The following is a 27,826-nucleotide window of genomic DNA, read 5'->3' on the forward strand; positions in this document are numbered from 1 at the left end:
CGACGACGATGAGACATCGAAGGCGCGTGAAGAGTGCTCGTCTCGTGCCGGCCCAGGAAGACAGCGGCAACACTGTCGCTCCAGGAGCCCTTAAAGGGGAAGCGTGCTCGTCTCGTGTCGGCCCAGGAAGACACCGGCAATACTGTCGCTCCAGGAGCCATAGAAGGGTAAGACACCACCGGGCGTTCAGCAGGCCGAGCATGCGCAGGGGGGGGGGGGGGGGTGTGGACGGCGCAACAACGACGACAAGGGAGGGACATAGCCCCGACCATGAGATGCTTGGTATCTAAAAAAGAAAACACCTCCAGCGCTGTTGTTAAGCGCAGGAACACGACGATGTCGAAGCACATGATGATGACTAGTACTAGCAGAGTGCAGAGCGACGACGGAACATGTCAATAAACAATTTCAAACTTGTAGAAATGAGCGGTGATGTGTCCTTCAGTGCTCACGGAAAAAGAAATCCTGCAGCTTCACCAAATAGTTCAAGTCTTGCGGGACTAAGTGCAAGCTTCGCCAGTTTTGTTTATGCTCTTTATTACCACATTTATTTCAACAGCAGAACCACTGGACAGACCCTTTTTTCACGGTTTTCGTATCCGGGTGCTAGTCAAGCGGGTAGTAATATCAGTGGCTGCACGTGATGGCTGACATATATACCGACTTCATCGAAGTCATCAATACGAAGCATCGGCTCGCAACTAAACCAAAATAGAATTTTTTTCTTAATGCAAACCAAAACAATAGCATAACTCTTCAGTTATTTTCAATCCTTTTTGGACGTATTTGCTACACCTTATCGGGACATAATATCGAGTGGCATGGAATTCTGGAGGAGGGAATTTCATGACGCACTTAACTGCACAAGGACAATGTTTCGGTGGCACCAAGCGTAAATAGCATCTGGCGATACAATTCTACGTACTCTGCATTATTCGCACATTAAGAATAGCGTGAGTGGTCGGAACAAACTCCCGCGCCTCATATATGGCGTGTATATGAGGCGCGGGACGGGCGGGGTGCAGTCCTGGGGCTCAAGCAACAAATCAAAATTTATTAGACTACTCTTTGGAATTAAACTTGAACTCGCGATTCTAATTTAGGAAGAAAGGGAGGTAACTACAGTACCGGAAAGACAGGCAGTTAACCCTGGAAGCGTCCGGTTGGCTACCCTACACTAGAGAAAGGGGAAAGCGGGTTTGAAAGGTAACGAAGGAGTGAGAAGATGCAAGCATGAGAAAAGATGGGCACGAGCAAATAATACGTTGACAAAAAGGCGCAAAACAGCGGAGGTAAGATGTCCCAATGGGGCGACCGAAGGACGCTGCACTCTGGTCACCACCCTGCAACTACGAAGAAAAGCCTGTGGTCTTCATAGATTTTACGCGAAGGGGTGTGAGCACTGGATTTGCGGAATCCAGTACCTGCAGTGCAGCCCAAGCGCACATGTTTCCAGGCTGATCAGGAAACTATGAGTAGCATTGGTGGGCGACTTCAGCCCCACAACAATTTGCCGCTTCTAAGCTGTCAGCTTGACAGGAGAAGCAGTATGGGCCGACTTGGCAACCGCACGATATGTTAGTCACCGGGAGTACGGCCACGCTTCTTTTGACGCTTTGTTTCCGATTTCCTTGCCGTCTGTCAATGGGGCGACGTCTTTGCCGGCGGCACTGGTGGCGGAGCAGGAAATGCCGCATTTTCAGGCGCATCATGGAGAGTGACAGCTGTAGCAGGCCGAGATGTGCTGCGGCAGCGGCATGCCACTTTTGTCGTCTTTTTCCCCACAGTAGGCGCAACGGCCGTGTAAGCGGAGAAGGGTCTCGCCTCATTTCCTTAGGACTGCGAGCCCCCGCTTAAAATGTGGGCGACCTTTCGAAGACGCGTTGTGTGGACCAGGTAAAAGCACCATTTCTCCTTGCAGCGGAAAGCACTGTCTTTACATTGCGTTGCTTAAGCTCCACGTGACCGCGTTAGTGCGACTGTAGCCGTATAGAGCGCACACACAAATCCGGGCCCGTACTGAACGTCCGCAGGCACGCCGGCGTCTAAGCTTCGGTCAGGCTAAGGGTAACATGGTCCCGTGAAACCAAAACATCCTAGTAACGACTGAAGCAATAGAACTTCCACTACATTTAACGCGGACTTATTTCTACGGGGCGTGCGGGACATGTGGGAAGATGCAAGCTTGAGATCTGGGTGTAATTAAGCGACAGCCGATTCAGACGCTCACAGTGACGCCCTATACGTGTTGTGACTTCTCAAGCCAAGCAGCCGCCACTGAGTAGTGAAGAAGGAAAGCGCCCCCCGCTAAGCCAAGGATTGGATCGGGCCCCAAAGGCGAGCTGTTTTGTCTTCGTTATTGCGTCGGGCTTGTATTCCTTCGCGCCAGTTCAATGTGACACCTCGTCCAGAGTTAAGACACAGCAACGGCACACGCCGCCGTATCATGCTCTAAACAATCAGGAGAAACAATTCAGTCGTTTCAAGATTCACGGCGGGGAATAATGGGGAGCAATGGTGATGGGGGTATTTGTAATCGTGGTAAATTGGCGTATGTACCTCCTCCTGAAGCCGCTCCGCGTTACCTTTGCGAATTGAAGCTTCGGAGAGGTGTAGTTTACCTCCGAGAGTGATTGATGTGCGAGCACCGGCCGACAGCGGGATGTCTTCCCTTGTCAGGTGATTGTGGAGTTGTTTGATGGATTGGAAAGATACGCCTGCGGCGAGATGAGCCCGCAGTTGATAGTGATACTGTCAATGCACGCAGCAACTACCTGAATACTGTCGATAATGTTTCCGCGTTAGGGAAGATTACGCATTCACCTTGCGATATTCAGGTGCTTAGGAAATGGAGAAGCAGCAAACATTCCAGCGCCAAGCTGGCTAAGCACTCGCCCGTTAATGAGGCAACATTCGCGTTTTCGGAAATACCTCCCGCGGCTCCTAACGGTGTCGGTAAAAATATAAAAATATTGTGCGGACGGACTGACGATAAGATTCCGTATATTGTATACTAGGAATCCAAACAAGACATTTCGGTTAGATACAAATCACGCTGAGTGCATGTAACGGCCTTTTGTTGGTTTAAAAGGCCCAGTCTTTTCACTTGCGCTTTTTGCAACGTCGGCTGTAACAGTGTCTGGCGCTTCTCCATTCGTGAGATACGGAATACGGCTAACTTAATGTTCGTAGAAAATCGGGGTGCATGAATCGGTGGTGTTTACGCCGATGCAAGTAAGTACATGCATGCATGCGTGCATAGATGCATACGTACGTGCATACGTACATACATACATACATACATACATACATACATACATACATACATACATACATACATGCATGCATTCACATACACACATATATGCATTTACATACATACATACATACATACATACATACATACATACATACATACATACATACATACATACATACATATATACCAAAAAATTAAGCTTTGAAGATGGTAGGGAACACAGAAAAAGGAAACTATGAAGAAGGTGGTAGCTTCAGAGTGTGTCAACATTTCGGCTAACAGACTTGCCTTCGTTAGGGACAAAGACATCCCTTTGCCGAAACGTTGGCAAGACTCTCAGCCGGCTAATTCGTTCCAAGTTTTCTTTTAAAGCGAAGCTTTTAATGCGTCACTGATGGCGTCCGGAGCCCGGCAAACCGCTCTACAGGAAAGCCAACTTTACACTAGCGCCTCAAGAAAAAAAAATTAAAGCCATTCCACTCAATGTGAAAGCTGTCGGAAGCGCTGAGCAGTGATTCGCCATAATGGGCTGTACCGCCGTTATCTGCTTACTGCTTACCACCCCATGCAATTCAAATTTCCCGCCTTTGCAGTGCTCACGCGCACCCTGCCTGAAACTGCGCCAGCGGGAGTTCTGTTCTCTTTGTGCTTTTCTCTCCGCACGTGCCGGCGTTCAACTGCCACATTTTGCGCTTACTATCATAAAAACCAACCCAACGGGCGTCCTTAACTAAAGAAACGCGGGCGCTGCCGGTTAATTACGTATATTTTCCCTCAAATGTACCTATAGTTTTCTTTGCGCTAAACATCAGGAAGATGTATGACAAGCGCCAGCGTTTCACGAGTTTTTGAACGCTTATGACTATATAAACCGCTTGGCTTTCGAAGCCTCTGGGTCACGCCACGAACAACAGCGTTACCCCGGGACGCCGCCTTGGTGCTCTATATACTTGGGTCGAGCGAGCGAGCTAGGACGACAAGGCGAGCGCCTAAAGTGCTATGCCCTTAACAAAAAGTGCTTCCCGCGACGGGAATAAAATGAGGGTCCCTCGGGCTATAAAACCGATGCCTGCCCGATTGCGCCATTCCAACACGGTGGACACAGAGCGCAATTTTAAAGTGAAGCTTTCTTGGTCTCATTGATGGCGTCCGGTCCACGGCTAAACTCTGGGAACTCTGGTTGCACAAGGCACGTCAGTCATATCACACACACGCAAAGAACGATGGACAGCGAAGACATACAATACCCGCATCGGCGTAGCACTAGGATCCACATTCGCGATGCAGTAAATCTTACTGATAAGAACAATGGCAACGCAGGTGTCACGTAAACGGTAAAAACCTCTCGATTCAATAAAGGGAATCTCTTTAATACGTGCCTTCATTCAATTGGACGATTAAGTACTACACTCAGTGATCACTCCACTATATTTATTGACGCTTTGACTTAGGCAAGTCACCATTTGAGCCGCACGCAAGAAATCTTCGCGTTTCCACCGTCGTCGTCGCTAGACGGAGGGGTGTTTGAAATTTTTCCTACATACATACATACGCGTACACCCACGTGTCTGCTCTTGGTGTCACCACCTGAGCGGAATGTTATGGCGAATACCAATGGGGAAACCTATCATATGGAACTGCTGTGCAATGTTGTTATTGCAGTAAGCTCGAAATGTCCCCGAACAGGATGGTGGTTTTTTTGTGTGTGTTAAAGCTATGAAGGGGTCTTTAAAAAAGCCGTTACGAGTACTCTCTTAAAAGCGACTAGTACGAGTACTTAAAAGCGACTAGTACTCTCTACGCGAACACTTTCGAAGGCTAGCTGCGCGTTGAGCAGGTGCCTCAACAGCCGGGCGTCTGTGGCAACCGGTGTCGTCCGAGCTGATTATGGGACTTCAGTCACCATCGTTTTAGCGCCCACCTTCTCAGGAAAAGGTGCACTGAACGCGTGGTTTTTGTCATCCCGGCACCGCCAAGGTACTTCAAGGTCACTAGGCCTACCGCGTTGCGCGACAAGCGCAGCCGCGCGTCCTGCTCTACCACCGGCTTCGCGCGTGACTCCTGCGAGCACGCGCTCGGCTCCGCAGGACTTTTCTCATTTGAATAAAGTCGTACTCTCTCTCTCTCTCTCTCTCTCTCTCTCTCTCTCTCTCTCTCTCTCTCTCTCTCTCTCTCTCCTATATAACTGCAAATACAGGAATAACATCGCCGGGAAGCGCTTTTGTGATCCTAAGAATGACTTTGGCCGTGGAAAGAAGGTGGCCAAGACTCGAGTGTAAGCGAGCATATTGTATTATTTTCTCTTTTTTGCCATCGCGAGGCTTACACTATTTCTTTAGTTCATCACCTCGGAGCGAAGTCCAATATCTCTCTGCGAAACTTTGCCGCTCTCGCCTGTACGGCTCGGCCTAGGAGCTTTTAGTTGTACACAGGCAGTGAAACGGGACGTATGGCAGTTGCATGTTTATGAAAGCGTGCAAGGTAAGCCTGCTGCTGCCCCCTTACCCTGTTGTTTGGAGCGTACAGGGCCGTTCTTTACGAAGGTTCGACAAAGGGTGGATAAATTTTGTTGTATTTAAGAGATCACGTTTATTAGCCCTCTCGTGGGCTATTGTTCGATGGCTTTTGTTCGACGCCGTGTCAGGAGCGGTCCGCTGGCCATGAACCTTTATGTCCTACCTGTAGCGCCAAGAATAGCATAATCAAGGCCGCCGCTATGCATGTAGCTTATGATAATTGGTACTGAGGGGTTCGTTGAATTAACGAAGTAAGGAAAGCCTACATTCAAGAACGCTCATGGGGGCATAGATCTTTTGTGGGGGAAAAATGTATCTAGTGGCATTTTTAACGTGAACTTAACCACATTGTTTATAACATCGAAATAATGCTCTTAGCGTCTGACAGACGTTTAATGCACAGTTTGAAGTGGACGCGAAACGGGAAAGGAGAGAATTTTATTGAGGAAACGAACAAACGAACAATGAAATAAACACACAAACAGGAACAACGAATGCCACAAAACAGCAAATAAAATGTTTAAAAGCTTCGAAACTATTACGCTTGTCAATATGTACAGCTTTGAATATTGACAGAACTTGTATCTGGCCATTGCAAACATAACAATCATCATGGAGACAAATTGCAACTGTCGACAGCGGACATGCGAGAGGAGAAGTCTCTGCACGTTCTTCCATATACAGAAGTGCGCAGTCGTGGTCGGGTGATGTCCAATGAGCCTGCACGTTTTCGCTGAACTGTGGTACCCAGAAATTTGGCTAGTTTGCCATTCGAGGCCTTCGTCCACGTATTTTCGAAATGAAATTTCGTGGCGCAGCAGCTGCCTGAAGTGCTGGAAGATTACCTAAGCGGCGTCGAGCAGGGTCACTATTCGCGAATGAGGCCCCCAGAGAATTCAACTGCTGTGTCGATGTCGTCAAAATATTTATAACATCAAGCTACATAAATTTTTTTCGCTCATTTCGCTTTATTCAGGACGAACATGTGGAACAACTTCGAATTCGTCAAACAACAGCTTTTGAAAATGAACCGCAAACGTTAAGTTGCGCACTGGCTGGCATCGCTCGCATTGAATGGAAAGGAAAAAAAGAGGTACAATGATGATCAACAATGTGTCAGCAACTTTCTCACTCAAAGATCATGTCATTTTATAGACCCTTTTTAATTCGAAAATCAGCCTCAGCGTGAGCCTCTCAGTTTCCGGACCTAGAGGGCGCCAAAATATTTATGAGGATAGAGAATAAAGGTCAGCCTAATTAACGCGGCGCTCAATTTCGCCAATGCGCCGTAAATAGCTCTGGCGCTAGAGAAAGCGGACCCTTTACAGATTTACGCTAGCTTTCGTTTGTTGCGGCGGCTCCTGACAACGAGAGTATCCCTAACGTTGAAGAGCGCTTCTGCCAACATGCCATGTAAGAGTATATAAAGGATTCGAGGTGTGACTTAGCACCACATCCGGTATAAAAAAAACAACAGAAAATCATAGTTCATCGATCGATCTGAAGGTGTTAGCGAGGAATAATAGGAGCTATGTCGTGTAACGTAAGGTGCTGTTTAAGAAAATATATAAACCGCAGCGAGCAAAGCGCTGTGATTGGTCTGTGCCAACTATATGGCGCGCATGCCGGGTGATGAAAGACGCGCGGCAACTTATTTGTATTGGGGTTGTTGATGCGTCCGCTTTTGGAACAGCCAGGACTCCCAGGCGTGTGTACACAATTGCGCGATGCATTAAATAGATTGTTATGGAAATGCGTAAAATGCTTTCCCTCGTGTTCACCATTCTAAATCTCTTGACTGCATTTCAGCACCGCTGGCACTGCAGCAATGGAGCACTGTCGCGAGGAAATGACGCTGCCCGTCACACTTTTAAAATGACTAGAAAAACGATTTCAAGCAAAATGAAAGAAAGGCTTATGAAAACGAAGAATTAAGCAGTTAAAATCATTATAAACTGATCTGCAGTCCTTAAAAATGCTTGACTGTCAACCGCGCTTACTGCCTAAAGGGTGCGCTTCAGGCGATCGGCGCGCTCGCAGTCCGCCCTACAGCTTTTGCCTTTTGCGCGACATGCCGCGGTCGATGGGAAACGTGTCCGGACGGCAGACTGACCAAATTCATCGGAACCATAGCTGAACGAAGCTACTGCACCTCCACAGGGGCGGCCGGATACGACCTAACATTCATCGCCAGCGATGATTTCCTCATAACTTGAAGGACATTAGGGTCCCATTGGCGACCGAAGACTGCACAGTGCGGTCGGCATCGCAAACAGAGTTGACGTAGCCGTTGGTGAGACCGCCATTGCAGCTCTCTTTCGTTAAGTTTCCGCTGATATCCTTGGTATTCTGGCGTTCGGTGCGCAAGATGGCAATGCTGGTGCTGTCTTTGGCAGTATGTAAACTTTGGACAGCGCTGGCTTCGTAGGTGGCATCCTTCTTTCCCTTGGCGCTTTGGGATTCGTTCTTGGGCTTCAACTTCCCGAAAACCATGTTGTCCAACCCAGCCACGGGGCACTCGACGAGCAGGTAGACGGTGGTTGCGATAGCATAGGACATGATGGCCTGGGACAGGTATATCTGGGCCTGTAAATAAGTGGCGACAAGGGAGAGAAAAGTGACGTCAGAATACCAGGCGACCGCATAATGCTGCATTGAACATAAGGTCTGCGCATTCGTGACGCTACCCGCTAAATTGCTCACAGATCTTTACTTGGCCGTTCATTTTGAGCGATCAAGTTTTCTTACGCCATCAATGAATGAAACGTGTTTCCGCAAGTGTGATGCAATTATGCCGAAATATTTGGTCCGTATTCAGCACCGCTTCTGAGCTTTCGTATTCCATATACTTTTTGTGTAACGAAAGACACTTTGTATACTGACTACTTTTGTAACCAGGAGCAGACAGGTTGATGCTAAGGTGTTGGTGAGAAATCGGGTTTAATTCGACGTGTACTACACACGACGTTCAGGGGGAAAAGATACAAATTATTAGGCTGGAATCAAAAAGAAAACAAATTAAAAATAAAACATATCATTAGCAAACTCTCAGAGCTACAAGAATTACATTCTTGTCGTTAGGTAACCTTGCGAGCCGACGTGACTTTTTATGTATATAAGTATGTAAGAACATTATAGTAATTTAGAGAATAAAAATTATTCATATTTTTGATGCATTTGTCTTCAGTGAGAAATACATCATAAAATGGTATGTAGAACGCTAGGCCTGTTTTCAACTAGTTATCTCGCGAAAGAGGTTGCGGAGAGATGATCCCTAAATTCACATGGTTCAAAGTGGTATAGCTTTAGGGCATAGAATTTTATACTAACATATACTTGAGGAAAATCTGTCGCTGCAGTCGTGGGCCGTCGTGGGCGGCTCCATTGCCTCTAGCGACGTTCTTCCCTTACTTGGCTTAGCTAGCCATATGGCTTCTTTTTTGTCTCGAAGCCAAAATAAACAAAAAAGGGTAACATTTTTACCTTGTTCGTCGTATCGGAAGCTTCTACATAATCACTGGCAAATTAATCTTTTTGGAGGTTCAATTTTATAATACCAAAACAAATTTGATGAACCTTCTACAGTAATATTGTTGCTTTTTTGCAGCCAGAGCTAACTTTTCAGCCTGTTCATGAGCCACTCCAAGGACAAGTGGAACGTGCCTGCCCGGTACATGACGGAACGCTCGCCGAAGCGGGGATCCCCTAGACAGTGGCGCCAGACTTCCCTCTAGCATATATTAGAATGAAACTGTATGCTTTAGAGTTCTAAGGGGACCCGCGTGCGTATTAACAGCAAAAGCGCTAATGTGTTTCGCGGTGAGCTTCAAGGCGAATGTCCTACCCAGAAGCCTAATAGGGAATTTTAGTAAATTCACGGCATGTTTTTTTTTTCGAACTCCACGGGGGGTGCACAATAACCTCAAAATGGAGCCCGAAACCGCATTATTGCATAGTACTGAACATTTCCTTGCGGAACATCGTAATTATCGGGCATCCTTATACATTTAACATTAACCTGCGTTTCATTTCTGCAGTTTTCTGTAGCTTTGTGATAAGTGTGGGAAGCCTAGCTGTTCACAAGAGGCCACCGTACGTGGAGGAAGGGCTGCTGACTGACGAGCTCTCGTCCGAGCACCGTGTCGACGCCCAGGAGAACAATGTGGACGAGGTACACGGCGAACGAGAGCCTCCCTAGAGGGTACATGATGGGCCACGCGAGGATCTTGGTGACGTAGCCGCCTCGTCCCGTGGCGCAAGCGTACATAACCCACGAGACTCCGAGGCCCCAGCAGACGCGGTGCAGGGCCGCGTAGAAGGCCGACTCGAGGCGCTCAGGCAACCGTCCCACAGTCCAGGTGCGCACGCCCAGCAGGGCGGCCAACGCCACAACGGTGGCTAGCGTCCAGGCAGCGCCCTGGAACAGCCGGGACAGCCGATGCCGTCGCGCGGCCAGGCAGCCCATGATGATCGCAGCGAAGAGAGTGGCCGCGTGCGCGTATGGCTTGATGTAGATCTCGGTCTGCAGTTCGGAGTGCCTCCTGCGGTTCGCGAGTGACGCTTTAGAGCGAAGGCCGAAGGCGAAGAAGATTTGTTTTGTTTGACCAGCTGGTACATCATTTATCGACTGTGGCATCGCTGCCATAAATACAATCAGTATTTCGAGCAACAACGTGTATGTGCGTGTGTGTGCGGAGGGGGGGGGGGGGGGGAGCGGGTGCTTTTGGCTGGAAGCGTATTTAAAGGGACCCTGCAACACTTCTTTCAAATTTTTGTTGAAATCCTAAATGCTTGCAGAATGTAGGCGCCCAACACACCCAGTACGTAGATTAAGGGGGCGCAAAGTACCCCAGCCAAGAAATTACTGCTCTATGCCCATCAGATAACTTGGAAACACGCTCAAAAGGTTTTTTTCTCTTTTCTGGTCTTGTCGTGATGCGACCGCTCGAATTACTTCATTACAGCGGTTCAACGGCTATTGGCCGGCATTCCTTCAGTTGCAGCAATAAACGTATTCGATAGGCACTTTTAAAAGAAAGACAGAAAAGCCAAGCGGAAATAGAAGGCGTATCTGCTGCGACGAGCAAATCACGCAGTGCCGCTCCGTGCTGGCGATAATTATAGCTTTCGCAGTGCTTCCAGACGCGAAGGAAAGAGTAAAAGCGTTTATTGAAAGTGTTGCAGGGTCCGTTTAATATTTTAACCGGCGGGATGCTGCCATCGGTACGTAAATGTGGCTGTGTCACAGGACGCACTGATCACAGCGGAAAGAGTGCCGACATGCATTCTGTAGTGTTCGTTCCTTTCCTGTTATGTTCGTCTAATTGCTCCGCAGCTTTGGGGTAAGACCTTCACTTCAGTAGCGTATTTGTTTGCTTATACAATAATTTCAATACCGTCGCGGCCAATGAAGTATTACATAACGCAGCGGTTCGGGCATAGGACGCAAGACGAATTTAGTAATACATAAAAAATATGAAATAATATGGCGGCAGTACCTACAAAACCAGTGCTATCAATGGAAACTGAAAAAAAAGTAACCTAACAAATTTTGTCAGGGCTTTTCAAGTGAATAGTTTGAACTCCGTTAATCTAGTACAAAGTAATTCTAAACAGCAGGTTTAAAAACTATGGAGCCAACTAAGCCGGTGCCAACTGTGTAACAGTAGAATATGTCACACCAAGGGTCAGTCAGTGTTCGTGGGTTAATGTTGTGATTTGCGGATGACGGTAGAATATGGGTCATACCCGACAGTCAAGACGAGCTTCAGACAGCGTTCACGAACAACGCCTGAATGCTGGGGAGAATATGGGGCCAACACTCGCCACGTTCAACCGTAATTAGCTCACGCCGGCTCCAAATTGGAATAAACAGCCCGTTCTCGATCATGCTTGCCATGTTTCGACCAATATCGTTCTAATAGTGGGTGCCACCCGGACATGTGCGCATACTACAGACAAAGTGGTCCTCGCTTTTGTCGGGAATAATAATGGAAGCTAGTATCACATGCCCTCAAGCGCACGAGGCCGCTGTCAGGCTCCTGTATAGTGTGATGGTGTAGTAGTAGTGCGTTTTGCTTTAACATCTCGCTAAAATGTCTCAAAATTATTTCTGTGTTATGTCGGCATGATTAACTTCTTAGCTCCTCTGCAGCAGTCATAAATACAATAAATATTCTTGATGAGTACATTGCATGAACTAGTGATGAAATGACGCTATGGTCCAAGGGCTTCACCAAGGAGAACGAAGACACGTTGGCATTCCTAATTCACTTTTATTCTTTAGAGCTGTAAACGTGAGGTGTAATGGGCTGACAGAATATTTTCCAAAAACTCTTGTGGGTAAACGCGCCGAAGCTGCACCATGGCTATGAGGCACGCCGTAGTGGAGAGCTGTGGATTAAGTTTGAGCACCTGGGGATAATCTTGACACACGGGCGTTGTTACTTTTTGCCGCCATCTGAGAAGTGACCGCCGCGGCCGGAAATCGAGCCCGCTTCATGAAAAGCGTCTGGTGTATACGTAGGTAAAATGAAGCGTGCACCCTCGGCCTGAATGTTTTCGTTTACTGAGTGAGTGCTGATCGGTCTAACCGCTTTCTCTCGCCAATGCCTGAGTCGTATACACTTACTTGAAGTCGACGTTTATGATCATGCTGAAGGGAAATGCATCTATGACGTAGGACTGAATGCCCGTGGCAAGGCATGTGGCGACCGCAATGATGCCCATGAGCCAGAGGGACGCCTTGGGCCACCTGAGGGGAAAGAGCAACGACCGAAGGGGCAGATTGGCAGTCGTGTCGGCCAGATGCGTCCCCCATAACAGTGACCGCAGCTTACGCATACCGTCACTGTATCTTCGGAAAGAGTGGGCATGCCTGAGCTTCGACAAAAAGCAGTTTTGTAATATCAAGAACATGTAAAAATGAGGCGCAAAAACAAATGATTAGGCCCCACGCAACGTGTGTTGTCTTGTCTCTTGCGAAGTGAGTTACAGCCGTTGTACACAAGCCAGAAAATGTACGGGATGTATGGCGTACACGCTAGGCAAGGCTTTTTTTGGTGCTTTTCATAAATAACTTAAACGGAATTCCCATTGAAAGAGAACACAAGTGGTTTTGTGCTTTCGATAAAATTCAAGTGGCATGTTACGTTGATGTCACAAAGTTGGTTGATAATTTAGGAGCTTAATGGTAACCATGCGGCAACGTCATCGTTTCTGCCTTGTGTCAAAAATCAATACGCCTATTAGTATTCCTAATATTCATTATCCTTAGTCACTTTATTGTATCTAGACTAATCTCTACCCTACCAATGATCGGCACCATATCAGTGGGTTTTATGATGACACTTTGGTAAATGCAAGTTGTCGCGTCTGGATTCGGGTTGCAGATGAGCACTAATGACATAGAATTCATGCGCAAAGAACAAGTAAAAAGGCGAGATCTGCGAGGTTTAGCAACCCTACTTCATCTAAGCCACGCATGAATACGCATGTGCAATACATTTGGTAATGACCGCGCATTTGTTTGTTCCTTCATCTAACCACGCTACACATCAATAATCCGAATGACATAAAATCACTTCGTGATTCAACGAATGCAACAATATCGCTTCGCCAGAACTGGTACAGATACATGGTTCTTTTCAAACACACGAGACGCCGACCAGTCAAAAAATCGTTCTTGACGTTTCGGCTTCCAGCACGGAAGCCTTGTTCACAATCACAACCTTGTTCACAATTGTGAACAAGGCTTCCGTGCTGGAAGCTGAAACGTCAAGAACGATTTTTTGACTGGTCGGCGTCTCGTGTGTTTGAAATGTATTCTCCCGGCCAGACGGGATTCCGTCACTGTCTCGACCTCATACATGGTTCTCAAAGAGTGGAACGAGATTAGGCGTAAATAAGCGCTACCTCTAACGAAACCTCTAGACCAGTGGTCAGCAGCCTTTTGAAGCGGAAGGCCGAGTTCCACGAAGCCGACACGGTGGAGGGCCGGACGGCAAATCGAGTGTGAGCGGAGGGGGCTTTGCAAACAATCAGAAAAAAACCAGCGAAGTGGTAATAATATTTGACAATAATGGACAATAAAATGGCTAAGTGGAAAGATGAGGGACAACGCCAACTGGAAGAGATCATTGAGAGTAGAGGGCAGTGCAATAAACGAGACGAAGTGGAGACGAGACAAACAAAGCGCTGCCCTCGAATCTCAAAGTTATGTACCACCCGGCTCAAGTTTCAACTCTTCTGCGGAAGAGGACAATTCTCAGTTCTTGTACTTACGTCTAACGTCATTTGAGGTCACAACTGGCATGTCGGCCTTAAGGTAGGATGTGATAGAGGAGGGGGGGGGGGTTATCACGACTTGCTGGAGGCCGCATAATACTGTCACGCGGGCCGCAGGTTGCCGATTCCTTCTCTAGATACTTCAAAGCGCAGTTCAAGAGAGGACATCAGAACGCTTTAATATGTATAATTATCTCTACAACTTGAGACTTCGCGCGCCGAACTACAGCCATAGGCTATGAGGCACGTCATTAGGCTACAAATCAATTTATATCCCATGGAAATCTTCGACGATAGCCGAAATCTCTGCAGGGTTTCAGGTATTCACCCCCTGCAAAAAATAAAAAGCTTTTCTCGGCCGCCGCGGACGGGAGTCAAACTCGCTACCTCGCGCAGTAACACAACGCCTACAGCTCAATATGAACTCAATGCGGACATAATACTGCAAGTCTTCGCCTTTATTTTCAGGGTATCAGGAACCTTGAACGTTTTAAGTGACGTATTATTTCCCTGGAAATTGCAATCAAGTCTCTTGCGTGGCCTCATCACTGCTGTAATGAAAAAGAAAAAGAATAAATAAAGCGACAAGAGGCAAAAACGATCTCACTTGGGCAGCACGACGGCCAAGATGATGGTGCTGACGATCGCGAGTTGATAGTCCACAGCAACGTACCAGAAATGGGGCACACACTGCGTTGCAAATTCGTGCAGAGTTAGCGTCATTATTTAGACAAGTTAAATAAAATTCAAACTGAATGGTTATTCTTAATTCCAAGCTGTTCTCAAAACGAAAAGAGCATTTGAAAGCAGGAAGCGTATGTGGAGGCTGACTGCTCTAAAAATTTCTCAGGACACGTAAGTCGGCTTGCGCGTTTTGAAGTCGAAAGCCTGGTATATCATTGCAATGGTAACATTTTATATAGACATCCACCTGTTTGCCCACAAGCCACGCAATTTTACCACGCCTAAAACATCCTAATCTACTTTAATTCATGTTAATTTACCGTTAATTCACGTTAATGGAATATGGTGATGGCAACATAATCCATCATACTTAATTTTAATCAAATATAATCCATCCCAACGTACGTTGCGTAATCCAGTGGTCGTAGGTTCGGTTCTCGCCACCCTGGACGCGAGTTTTTCTCCACTGTTTTTTTTAATAGTCAACACATAACAGTAGAGGAACTTTATGGAAAACAAAAGAACAGCCGTACTACCTTGTTTATATCCTTTCCTTAGGCTTTAGGCTGCCGAATACATGCTTCGCCACCCAATTTTCTTATCTCGTTCCTCTGTTCAGTTACAGCTTTTTTTCTTACTTTTTGGTCCCGCCTCTCTGTAGCATCCGTCACCCTTGCAATCCACCGGTTCTCAGTTCTAAGCGTTACTCCTGCAATATTTTCTTGCCAGGGTTTGTTCTGACAGCTTAAGTTTTCTTTCCGGGTGTTCAGTAAGCCCGAAAGTTTCCACCTGACAAGTCATCGCCGGAAGTACGCATTGGTTGCATACTTTTCTTTTCAGCGACCTAACTAGCCTTCTGTTCGCTCATTACCTGAAAGTGCTTGCCCGTCGCGCTACCAGCCCACACTAATCCCACGCCTGATTTCGATCTCCTTGTATGTACGAGCAGTAGCACCTTGTCGGAGATGGCTGTAGTCATTTTCCCATTCTAGTGTTTCATTGCGTAGGCTGAAGGAGGTTTTCGGCTTGTCTGTTTAACATTACTTTCAATTTTTTTCTTCATGCTTATCTTTACCCGTTAGACTGAATTTTCTGAGCGCAGTTCCCGAAGCAGTCATTGCAGGCCTTTTCCCAATTCATTGAGCAAGCCGATGTCAGTCGCAAACCTCAAGTGACTCATATACAATACTATTCATTTGCTGGTTTCAGTGACTTCTCCCGCACAAGCTTCTTACATACCCTCTCTAGACGAGGTCGTCTGCGGGATTGTGATTCCTGGTCTGACGAACTGCCAGATAGGGAGCTTCCCCGTTCTTCTTATGAAAAGTGCCGCCTGACCGCGCCCTGAATTCTTGTTGGAGCTGTTCATAGGCAACGGAGCAGAAGGAAATCCCTTCCTCCACGCAGAACAATGCATGCTCACCAGATCGTAGAAGTTGTCGACGTAGTTGTGCGTCATGGTGAACAGCTTCCACCAGTTCTTGTGGCAGGGTTCCTCGAACCCGGACCAGTGCTCCTTCAGCATGGGGCCATCCACCACAGTGGGCAGCAGGTAGATGGAGCCCATAACCGCAAGCATGGGCATGATCAGGCTGCGAGTATCGCCGCTCTTGTACACTGCGTCTCAAGGATGCCCTTCCGACATGACCACTCGCTTGTGATCTATGGTATATCCGTAAAGGTGAATTCGCCACGACTCTACGGACACAGTCCACTCTCACGTTAACGAGAACTCCGAGAGCATCCTTTAGCCAGGCCTCTGCCCCAGAACTCCGTAATGCAGCAAAATGTAAATGCGAAAATCCCAGGGGACTGTGTTAAACATATACATTTGAAATGACTCGTTCGTTAACGAAAATATTACAAGGCACGTTGCAGATCACAGGTGTTTTTGTGTTAAACCGGGGCCTTCTTTATCAAATGTATCAAACTGGGAAATTTCAAAACAACTTGGAAGTTTTAAATGGAGAGGGCTGCACGCACCTCGTATATCGCATCTCGCAGCTTGCTGATGATCATTTAGAGTTTGTCCAAAATTATTATCTACATTTAGTGCGATATATTCTTGTAGGTGATTGACACTGACTCCAGTCAAGCCGCTCCTGTACCTCCTCTTGGTGAAATCATTCTGATGCTAAAAATATTTTTATCAAGCTCAAACATGAGCAACATAACCGGGCCATCAAGAAATATTGCGCACGTCCTGCTAGCTTATTTCGTAGCTTATTTAGTGACGCCTTTAATTTATATAGGGGTGATCGAGTGCGAAGGTTTAAACGTCATTGTAGTCACGAAACTTACCGTATGTAACGCCTGAAAAGCGCCACGAAGACGATCAAGATTGGTGACATCTTCGTCGGGGGCCGTTTCATTACCAGGTACCCTGACAGAAATCCACTGCAATGAAAGTTTGTGGCGATTTACATTTGTAAAGTGTTCGCACGCATATATATAACTACTATCCGTCCCCCTTATCCCCCTCCACCCCCACAAAAAAAAAAAAAAACGGACAAATATGATCAACCGCTCTTGAGATAACCAACGGCTCAAAGACGAGTAAACTACGAGATCATGCTTGTCTAGGGCAGTGTTTATAGTACTGGCCAACTGACAACATAAAAAGATCCCGCAGTTTTCGCTCTATTAGTCACACCACGGTAGAGATCACAGGCCCCAATAAGCTGCTCTCCTCCTGAAAAAATTCGGCGATTAGGGGCACCGTTGTACAAGTCGCCTTTTCTTTACTTTGGGCGCAATAAAAGTCCGCCAAGAAGTCTGCATTCCTGTATTTTTAATTGTCTATCGACCATGTAGAACGCTTCCGTTTCCAGAAGGCCTCAGAGCTTACAGACCCACAAGTAGGAAAGAACCGACTTTTGTGGGTGTAAAGGCAATGTGAAAAATGATATTCTTATGTTTTGCCCTCTAGGCGTCGTTTGTGGCGACGCTCATAAAATTTCTCACATAAATTGCACCTTTGTACTATCAGCCGAATCACCGGTAATTTCAGAAAAAACTGCAACTTGTGCGCTAGAAAATGCGGTACATTTAACCACAACGTATAACAGTAAAAATACTTACGTGATCACCAGGAACGTCTCAACCGCCATGAACGAGTTCATTTGGACAGTGAACAGGAAGTCTTCTTTTATTCTTTTGAGAAAGCTAATACCGTCCGCTGCAAAAAAGCACATGAGAAGATAAGAGTCCTGCTATTCGATTAGATCGTCTGCGTCAACCTTGCGCTTGTTCTTTATTATGCACGCTATAGGCACCGGTCACTGCCCAGAGGGCGTGACGATGATGATGATGATGATGATGATGATTAAAGGCCTCCCCTTTGAATCGGGGTGACGGCGTGCGCCATCTAGCCTATCTTAGTAGTTTGAATTTAAATTTAGTCCCTCAACTCGGATTTCTTTTTAATTCTGCCCTGCCGCTACCCCTGGCTGGGATGTTATTTTATCGACTTCCCTGCTTTTTTTTCACCAATACTCTAGCCGCTGCTTAGTAATACCTACTGCTGACCAGTTAATGCTTCCATCAATTGCGAAGCCCAGTGCCTCAGGAAATAGGACTTTCCCCCCAATTCTATCCGGCTGAATCTTTTGGCATCCTATTACTATGTGGTCGATTGTTTCTTTATCCCTGTCACATACAACACATGTCTCATCCTGGGACGAATATTTGCTCATGTAGGTTCGAGTTCTCAAGCAGCCAGCCCGCGCCTCAAAGAGCAACGCACTACCTTTATTGTTGTCATAGAAGTTCTCTTTCCGGATCTCTTTTTTGCTTGCTTTGTAGATTCCCAGTTTCCATCCTCTCTTTCCACATGAGCGTCTCTGTTTCCTTCACTTGCTTTTTAACTGCCCCCCCTTGTTTATTTGCCGCGGTCAAGGTATATTTAGTCGCCAGCTTTCGCGTCCTCTTCCGCCATTGGGTGTCCACACTTTTAAGGTACATGTACCTGTGCACTCTGGCTGCCCAGTTCTTCTCATCTAAATGTCTACGTACAACCAGCGCCGCCGAATAACGTACAACCAGCGCCGCCCCGCGGAAGCTTGAGCTAACTTTGGGTCGGTGAGAGCCAGACGGCGGGCGTGCGTTCATATGTTCGGCACCTCTCGGTTGTTTGCTTTTGCGTTTCTGCGATTGTTTTTTAAAGGTGTCTCGTGCTTGAAAACTGTTGTGGCAAATAGTTTCCCCGTGTCTCAAGTGCTTCTGTGCGATTTCCGGACAATTACGGGGCTGAACTACTACTGTCGGCCTCGCGCGCGCGAGAAGTTAGAGATTGTACGTCCCCGCGCGCGTGTGCGCTGTGAAAGAAATTGATGGAACAGACATCATTGCGAAGTCCCATTCTCAGCAAGGAAAGCTTATTTGCTGCGTCAATTCAGGTCAGTATTAATTTTTTCTTGTTTTACAGCCTAATAAAGTGACCCCAGCGTATCAACGGCGCTCCACGACAGAAGCGTGTTTGTGTTGTTTCTTCTGTTCCCGCAACCACACTGCAGTTACTTTTTTAGTTGCCCTTCTTCAGCTCGGTTGGTGTTGTCACTAATTAACAACGGATTCCAAACGTTATTAGCTGATGACAAAGTAAACGCAGTTCACACAGTTGGAAATCTGCTGCGGAGCTGCGGTTGTCTTTACGGAGATTCGGTTTAGTTTCGGCTTCTATCTTGTGAGGAATGTTAGAGTCTTCTTAGCGGCTAATTGTGAAACAGTTAGTTCAGGCCGTTCAGAATTCTCCAAAAAAGTATTTCCCCCTCCTCCCGATCCTCTGCTTAAACAATAGTAACCTCAACTTTCAGAGTACGCAAAACGCATTAAACAAGTCAGCGCGAGTGAATGCAACCTTGCCTTAGATAGCTTGCCACGCTCTCGTTTGGAATGCGTGGCCGAACTCTGTACACTACAGGGAACAAAGTAGGGCAGTAAGCGGGATGCGTATTGGCCGTCTTTGCATTGCTTTTGACATCACCCGCGTAGTGCTGTGAACATATTCTTGTGCCGCCTTTGGCATTCATTCGGTGCCGTGAATGTCGCTAAAAAACGTTACTGCTGATAAAACAATAGTGGCGGAAGCCCTAATACTTTGTGTTATGCAAATACTACGACGGCATGTGATTCATCGCAGCGCGCTATGTGTATGGAACACTGAAAGCAAACGTTTTAGTTTTATGGCCCTTCGTGTCTGCGCTGCGCATAAACAGTCATAGTACTCATAATTTTACTCCTTCCACTGACAGAAATGTCATGGCTTTCTTACTGCTGAAATCCATTTCTTGCGACGCTTATTCTACAGGGCTGCCCGAGAAACCTGTATAGAACGATGGCGGCTGCCTTTCGCGATTGTGACAGTCCTGCACGCAGCAGTAGCGGCGTGGCCACTAATTCTTTTCTGCAGCATTTTGATCCTTTCGGACCCTGCAACTTGTAATTATAACTGTTTCTTAAAAAACTTCCGCCACACAACGTCGAACCGCACGCAGCGCGCGTGTTTTTACGTGCGCTGAACGGCCGGTCGCGACATCCACCGACCCGGAGTTGCTAAGCGGCGGCGAGAGATGGCGCTGCAGTCGCGCGAAAACTTCACTGTCCGGTGCCTATAATATTCAAGTAACGAGGGGTAAGCCAGGACGTTTACTTGACGCCAATTTTAGTCAAGGCTCACTTAGTTTGGTGGGCATTATTTAGGTGAAACATTAGGTGCATAGAGCGTGGAATCTTTTAAACTTTTCGGCCTTTTTCGCAGAATTTATGTAAGAATTTTTTAAGGCAGATGAAAGAAAGCAATCGCTACACACTAAAAATGTTTGTGGACATGCTTTGCCCCACTGAACCTGGATTAGGCAAATACAGAGGCCGGCCCGACATACAATTTGACTCGAAATTGGATCTGTGTGGCGGCGTCGTGTAATGAATGCTTGCATTGCTAGGTGTCACATAAGTCAACTCTTTTGCCGGGTGTCGTTACTCGCCTATTTTACCTGTTTGTCGCGGTGATTGGCCTTCTCTGTGCATTGTGGGGAAGCAGACTCACGGGCATTTCTTTAGAGTATATAACCTCGCGCAATACTCTAACAGAACCAATACACAGTGCTTCCCCCGTTTAGGGAAAATTGTATCGGGTGGATAGAGAGCACCGGATCAAGACAAATTGTGTATTAGGACCTACCGGTAAGGTACGTTTTGGGGTTCGTTCGAAAGTATACGACGATCCGATCACTTCTACAATGCCTCCGAGGCTACAACGCGTGTTGAGTATACTCATGACATGTTCCTTTGTAGTGGCGGCGAAAACTTTCTGCTGGAGGCACTTGTTTGTATCACCCCTTCACACGAGGGCAGACATAGGCGATGCAGATGAATTAATTTTTACAATTAGGGCTTCTTTATTTACTGACATTTATTATAGTTATTATTCTTATTTGAGGTGGTAGGGGCTCGGGTGGGGCTGGATTTGCGGGAAGCAGGTCTCATTCCTTAAGACGTCATGGAGATTTCATTTCCTCCGTCTTGAGTAAGCTGAATAACGCAACGGCAAAAGAACTTCACCCCGCGCCACAAATACTCGCTTAGGGCACTCACAGCTGGCATGCACGTCTCGAATAATGTGGGTGTGGCCCAGTATGACCCAGGTGGCCGAGAGAACTCGCATGCCGTGCACGAAGCCCAGCTCGTTGGAGTAGTCGCCCCAGTTGGGCATGTCGAGCAGCTTCTTGAATGCGCGCCGCAGCGAGAACGATGCCGCCACGCCGGACAAGTAGCCTGCATGCGCATGGGAACACAGGTATGAGGCCCTCGGTTCTCCCAGCAGGGATAAGTGCACAGCTCCTGCTCGGTATGCTTCTAACGAACCTCACGTCGCCACGGTTGGGCAGATCCCGTGGCAAGGGACAATGTAACTAATTTTAAGGCTAATCGATACAACGCACTTCTTTTACATACGGGATATGAACGCACACATCCGCGGCGAAAATTGCGTACGGTATACAGAACGAAAAAAATAATAAGCGCGCAACTTGGATTTGAATTCCACTATAGGAACTGTGCGTTACGACCGCTCAGCCACCGCATCCGGTCTGCCATGGCCAAATAGTGGCACGACGCCAAAGTTGCGTATTTACATACGATATAAGCATCTCCCTTGTAATATTCATTCGATAGTGTTAAATGGCATTTTTTTCAGTGATCGGTATTCATGTAGACCTGGTTGGCCGGCTAATACGTACTATGACCAGCTGCTGGAAATGAATTTACTAAAAAATGACCATGTTTTCTTCCTTTCGAAACGGTTCCTGGAACAAAAATACGCTGTCATTTCATTTTTTTTAATTAATGTGCCAACAACAAGTTTTTAGAGCAATTGTAAATGATTTTCGAGTCTTATTTAAGGCCTCACTGCGTAGTTTCACCCAACTCAGCCAGTTTTGATTACTTAACGGATGTCTGGGAGGTTTTAGTTTATCTCTAATAGTCGGCAGAAGAAAACACAACTTGCGCCGTTCGCGATCGCCGCATCACCTACGGTAATGAGGTCACAATATTTGCAATATGCCGATCCTCACTAGTTCGGGGGTCACTCTAGTCGTTTCTTTTGTTTAAGCACAGGTTATAAACATTAAACGTATGCTCTAATCCACTGAACTGTGCACTTCTGGGTTTCTAGGGTGTCATCATGATCGGTGTCAGCAAATAGGCGGAAATGATCGTGCGAAAGTACCGGGCCATTTGGACGCTTTTTCTAGGTTCTGAAAAATGCGTGAATGCACACAAAAAATGCACCTCGACCTGCGCATGCTAGTCTGATATCGGGTAAGGCAATTGCGCAATCTGTATGACTCACTTCGGGGCCTCTTTACCTTTTTACACATTGCCACGCGCGGTTTGGGTTATTGAACTTTACCATTGTTCAAAGGTGCAACCACTTTGTTCTGATATATGACTTGAAATCGGCACTTCCATAGAGAAAACACACACTGCGTTAAGAAAAGTAACAAATTTCATAGTTATTTAGAGCTACGTAGAAAATCCTGAAACTGTTCTTATTGTGATATAGCATTTTGATTGGCACATGATTTGCAACTACAAAGAATTATCGTTTTGTGAGGTGTCTCCTGCCGCCCTTCCCCGAGTAACACAACATTAAAATGCAGAAAGCTTTCTGTGTTATTTTCGGGGAGTGGCAAACCAATAGAAATGAGAAGATGGCTTCAAAGCCGATGGCCTCAAGGCGGTGTCTTTCTTGTCGGCCACCTTCCCTAGCCATCTATATACATTGAAATAAAAACATTGCTGAGGACCTTGTCAGTAAATTTGCATCTATTCCGAGAAAATACCATGATCACCCACTGAATGGTTTGTATTTTACTTTTATTTGAGGGCAGGCTTCATGGATCAGAGTGTAACATACAGAGTGTAACAGAGGGGCGATGCATGTGGAGCAGTATATAGCAGACGCTATGACCGGACGAGCGGGTATATTTCCCCGAAAAGCAATGTTTTTAGAAAGCCCGAACATTGTAACTACGACACCGTATTATTCATATAAAATACCACCTAAAATTAGGTAACTGACCTGTACCAGCTTTTTCCGAAGAGTCCTTGCCATCATTTGTAGACCACGTTGTTTTATAGATGTCGTAGGCAGTTCCGAATAGGATAAAAGACACCCACACTACGAAGATGCATCTTTCATAATATGCGAAAAATAGAAAAGTGTGCATGGTTAGTTGCAGTATCTACTCAACCTGAAATATGAAGAAGCTTCGTAGTTATCGACTCAGCTATCTTGAGAAAAAAATCAGTGCTGTGCAATTTTGTCATAAACTTTGGAAGCCATAATAGACAGTATTGTTCAGACATCGTTTACAGTTTTTGAGCAACTAATCTGAAAATGTTCGGCCTAAAGATTACGTACCTTTCCGAACAATCTTTAAATGAAGCTTTTCTACGCCTTATTGCTGATGTAAGGGGTTTTGAGTGTAACCGAAGTGTTATCATTTGTAATATCTGATTGATAGATAGTAAACAGATTTGTTTAGCTATTTATTTATGTTGCCTTTTACGGATTATTAATTTATTTTTTGCTTGAAAGAGGGATCTATGGATCTGAGATATTGTGGAATTACATAAATTACCAGTCTAACAAATTCTACAGAAAGCGCATGTTTCACGATAAAGAAACAAATGACTTACAAAATCACGGTTTGGCGTCGGTCCAGTTTAACTGGCTCCTCAATGGTGCACCATTTAACTTTCAACAGCGACCCGATGTCCTTGGTGACTAATAAAAATGAAAGAAACGTACAAATTTCACAAATATGGTTGTGCACGGCAAATCGCGGTACCAAGGCTTGTATTCAGGACTAAGGGGATTCAAGAGAAAATAATCCATATGTGACTAGTCAGGACACTGTAGACACGAGCAAAATGTTTATGAGAGGAAAGATTATGACAACGTATAGTCTTGTATATATGAGCAATAAACACGGTGCAAGTTCCAGAACGAAAGTACAAGAAACTATTGTTTGGGGAGTAAATGCGTAAACGACGAAAATCCTTACTTCCAGGCGACGCTGTCAACTGCGATCACAGCTTTTTGTATCTCGGTTTTAGCGTAGTAACTTAGTAGTCATAAGTCGAACATGGGGCTACCATAGACAGCTTAGAGCGATAGAAAACGCACATGTGGGGTGGGCTAGAAACTTCGGTTGATGTCGCAAAACTACCATAATGATAGAAGTATATACTCACAGAAGTCAATTATGAACTGCAGGTCCTCGCGTTGACAAAGCGATGGCACGCAAACCCCGATTTTGAAGAGCGGCACAGAGATAGGGGAGCCTTCTGCCATTAGGTTCGTCAGGTTGCCGACATACTGTTGGGCAAGCAAAAGGCGGGCGTTTACACTCGCGTGACAGCCCTGGTACGTCCACTGAAGACCACAATTGCGAACGTAGCGCGCATGTTATTCACCTGTATACGACAAACCGGGTTTCTTCCAAAGTGCACGGTACAATGGGCTGGAAGTCGACGCAAAGCCATTTCAGGTCCATGTACTTAAAACCACGCAGTTGCTTGCGCTGAACGTTGGTGCGAGTGCACCCATTTCCGCGCGCCACTGTATAATATACCCAGTATAAAATAGCGGTTCACTAAGTTCATGCTTAGTCAGCCGTGCACACAACAAAGTGCCCCAATATAGGCGAACAGCTTGGGTGGCCCGAAAGTTACGCAATGTTGATAAAGCTATGCTATAGCCCTGCAGAAGAGTGACATTGCAGCGCGAAGTGTTTGCAGATATAAAAAAGGGGGACAACAGAATTCGACCATACGGTCACCTGCACCGAACGGACACCAACAGAATTCGATTGCCCCCTCCCACCCCACCCATCATGCCTCATGTGAAACATTTCGCGGCTTCATATAATTTTCCCGATCAATCACTTCACTAGTTTTAAACGTTTTAAAGCTTTCCTGCACAACTATCAGAAAAGACAAAAGCTTGCTCTGAGTAACTCATATTCAATACAACGTTTATAAGATGATTCGAGTAGTGTCCAGTGAGATGAAAAACTTCCTGGGTAACTCTACAAGCCATCCTTTGACAATCTATTGGGCAACAGTCCTACAGATTCCTGCAGTGTCTTTTGGTGAAGTCGCTATTTGAGGCAGAGGTTGGCTGCGAGCGAGATATTGATTTTCTGAAACAGTTCAAATAGGTTCTTGGAAGGAGCAGAGTAAGAACTCCGCATACGTTGTGTCAGTGGGAAGTTCACTAATGTTTACTGCAACAAAAACGCATAAATGACGTTTTCTGTGTTTGCGTTTGACATCACCTTCTGCCAGTGATAAACAAAGCGGCCATTTTGAAACGAGGTATCCTAATGGTGTTTAAGAACAGTTTGTACGCTCCAAGGCAATCCTACGCTTCACATTCACCGCGATGCAATCAGTTGACCAATCGAGGCTCCCAACAAAGACAGTTTGGCGAGTGACAGCGACGTGCATACAATTAGACTCAAAGACAGGATCTGCGCTGTGGCACTACGCAATGCAGAACGTCATCCTTGCAATGGGTGATGCGGCAGCGCAGACCGAACTTCTCAGTCAAATCCCACGCTCGACATCGTCATTCGCCGGAATTTCATATTTGGGTGCATACATTGTTCAAGTGAGTGCATCGGAAAGAAGTTGAAGCAGAGGATTGTCTTAGACTGTAGCCTCCATTCGAACAGCGCGCACCAGCAGGCTCACCTGGACTCCGTAGTGCTCGACGAACTTGTTAACAATGACGCGGAGGCTGGGCGACAGCTCTGTGCCGTCATGCTTCAGGTGGACCATGCAGTACTTGCCCTGGAAGAGCCCCTGGTCGTGCCTGACGGCGAGGCACTGGTCATACGCGCCGTAGGACGCGATGCGACCCTGCATCATTCCAGCGTGGGGCCTCCCCGAAGCGTCCACCACTGAATGCGTGCAACAGGGGGAGGCAGGAAGACAGTAGTAAAGCGAATCAATGTGTTTCACAGTTGTTGTGACCAAAGGCAAGAAGAACAAATGCTTAGATTCTGCAGAAAAAGCTGTCTGTAGACCCGAAAATTGTATTGTAGTGCATGCGAGTGTGGGACAGGAAAGGTAAAGAAGAACCTACTTAAAAGTCACATCGACCGCCCGGAACGCATCGGGATGCAAACGCAAAAAAAAAAGAAGAAATGGTTGCGTATCTGCTCACTTCGCTGCAAATGTAATCGAAAGTCGCCATTTTTTTTCCTGCAGCCTCTGCCACGTAAATACCTCTCATCTGCTACGCACCCGCCCCCACTCACGTCCTCCCCTGCCTTCTTGGTCGTCACACGATACACATGGCGGAGTTTTGTTCACGTTAATTCAATTTCCCCGCGTTCCACTGCTCACGCGCCATCTGTTCCGTTACTGTTGAAATTAGAATGTCGGCGCGAGGTCTAGGCTCTGCAGTGAACCCTTTCTTGTACTTTGAGTTACAATATTGTTTTCAACGCGCACTGTTTATTTTCTGTCTTAAATATAAGACGCACATCTGTTGTTTCAGTTGAAAGAACACTGCATCTAATAGTTTTTCCACTGGCACCTACCACTGATGTTTTCCTCAAATATAGTAAATGTTTTGTTTTGCAGATGTTTTTTCTCAAATATAGTTAATGTTTTGTTTTTGCGCAACAATGTTGACAAGTACGAAGTATTTTTCCACATTTAGTGGTGTGGAAACGTTTTGCCTATATAAACTTCTCGTTCGAGGATTCTGTTAAGGCTTGGCTGAAAGGCTGAACCGAGGGAACGGACGGGTAGACAGACAGACAGACAGACAGACAGACAGACAGACAGACAGACAGACAGACAGACAGACAGACAGACAGACAGACCAAAATTTTCAGGTTTAAGTAGCCCAAGAAAGACTTCGGCCTTAATAGGGTTACGCGTGATATTTAAGCTTGTACAGTACGCGTATGACATGGACATCAACGTTGAGTAGAGGCGTGGCCGCCATTCTCCACCGAGCCCCCCTAATCACGCAATTTAGTGCATCGATATCGTCGCCAACTTTGCCGTGGGGCACAGTAATTGCCGTTGCGCAGACAAAAAACTTTCGCCTCCTGACCGAAGTATCCAAACGTGATTGCACCCAAATTACTAGGACTGCCCACGAGCGGCTTTATAGCTATAAAGCCGGTCGTGGGCGTACCACGTTATGCTAGTATGCACTTCCAGTAGGCACTTTAAAAGGTATGTCTTCCGTATTACCAGAGTCCTTGTATTACCTGTATCTGCGGTGTATATATCACATCCATATTATGTGCGAACCTTGTTTTGACTAACTCCGGAAGGTCTTTCAAGGTTAGCTCGATTGTGTCAATGGTTTAAAGCCGATTTCAGTTCACGTGCAGCGAGCCCCCGCAAGAAAAAAAAAAGCTTCTGCCAGAACACTGTGTATTTAAACTAAGAATATTTAGGCAAGCAACATTTCGCACTATACTAGCACCGTTGGAAGGGTTCATAGACGTCAACACTTTTGAGCGTGACAAAAGCCTTGATCACA

The 27,826-nt window shown here is 46.4% G+C and overlaps 1 protein-coding gene across 1 annotated transcript; it reads right to left on the reverse strand.

Annotated features, from left to right (window-relative positions):
- Nucleotides 1–6,368: 6,368 nt before the first annotated feature.
- On the reverse strand, nucleotides 6,369–26,187 carry LOC144156380 (nose resistant to fluoxetine protein 6-like). Its single transcript, XM_077688373.1, has 12 exons — nucleotides 26,011–26,187; nucleotides 24,508–24,631; nucleotides 23,950–24,037; nucleotides 23,330–23,442; nucleotides 21,340–21,519; nucleotides 17,827–17,923; nucleotides 17,047–17,142; nucleotides 16,169–16,337; nucleotides 14,669–14,751; nucleotides 12,407–12,529; nucleotides 9,872–10,316; nucleotides 6,369–8,361 (listed from the first exon to the last, which is right to left on the reverse strand). Exons 1-12 carry the CDS (start codon nucleotides 26,185–26,187, stop codon nucleotides 7,981–7,983), a joined length of 2,076 nt encoding a protein of 691 aa, XP_077544499.1. The 3' UTR covers nucleotides 6,369–7,980.
- Between the last annotated feature and the right edge of the window lie 1,639 nt (nucleotides 26,188–27,826).

The sequence above is a fragment of the Haemaphysalis longicornis genome, unplaced genomic scaffold, assembly GCF_048455015.1.
Source record: "Haemaphysalis longicornis isolate Haplotype H1 unplaced genomic scaffold, Haemaphysalis longicornis Haplotype H1 scaffold_1, whole genome shotgun sequence".
Taxonomy (NCBI): domain Eukaryota; kingdom Metazoa; phylum Arthropoda; class Arachnida; order Ixodida; family Ixodidae; genus Haemaphysalis; species Haemaphysalis longicornis.

Coding starts and splice junctions, on each gene's coding strand:
- LOC144156380 (XM_077688373.1), bottom strand. CDS start 26,187: ATGATGCAGGGTCGCATCGCGTCCTACGGCGCGTATGACCAGTGCCTC. Junction 24,632..26,010: donor TCGAGCACTACGGAGTCCAG/GTGAGCCTGCTG, acceptor CTTGCCCAACAG/TATGTCGGCAACCTGACGAA. Junction 21,520..23,329: donor TTCGGAAAAAGCTGGTACAG/GTCAGTTACCTA, acceptor ATGCGCATGCAG/GCTACTTGTCCGGCGTGGCG.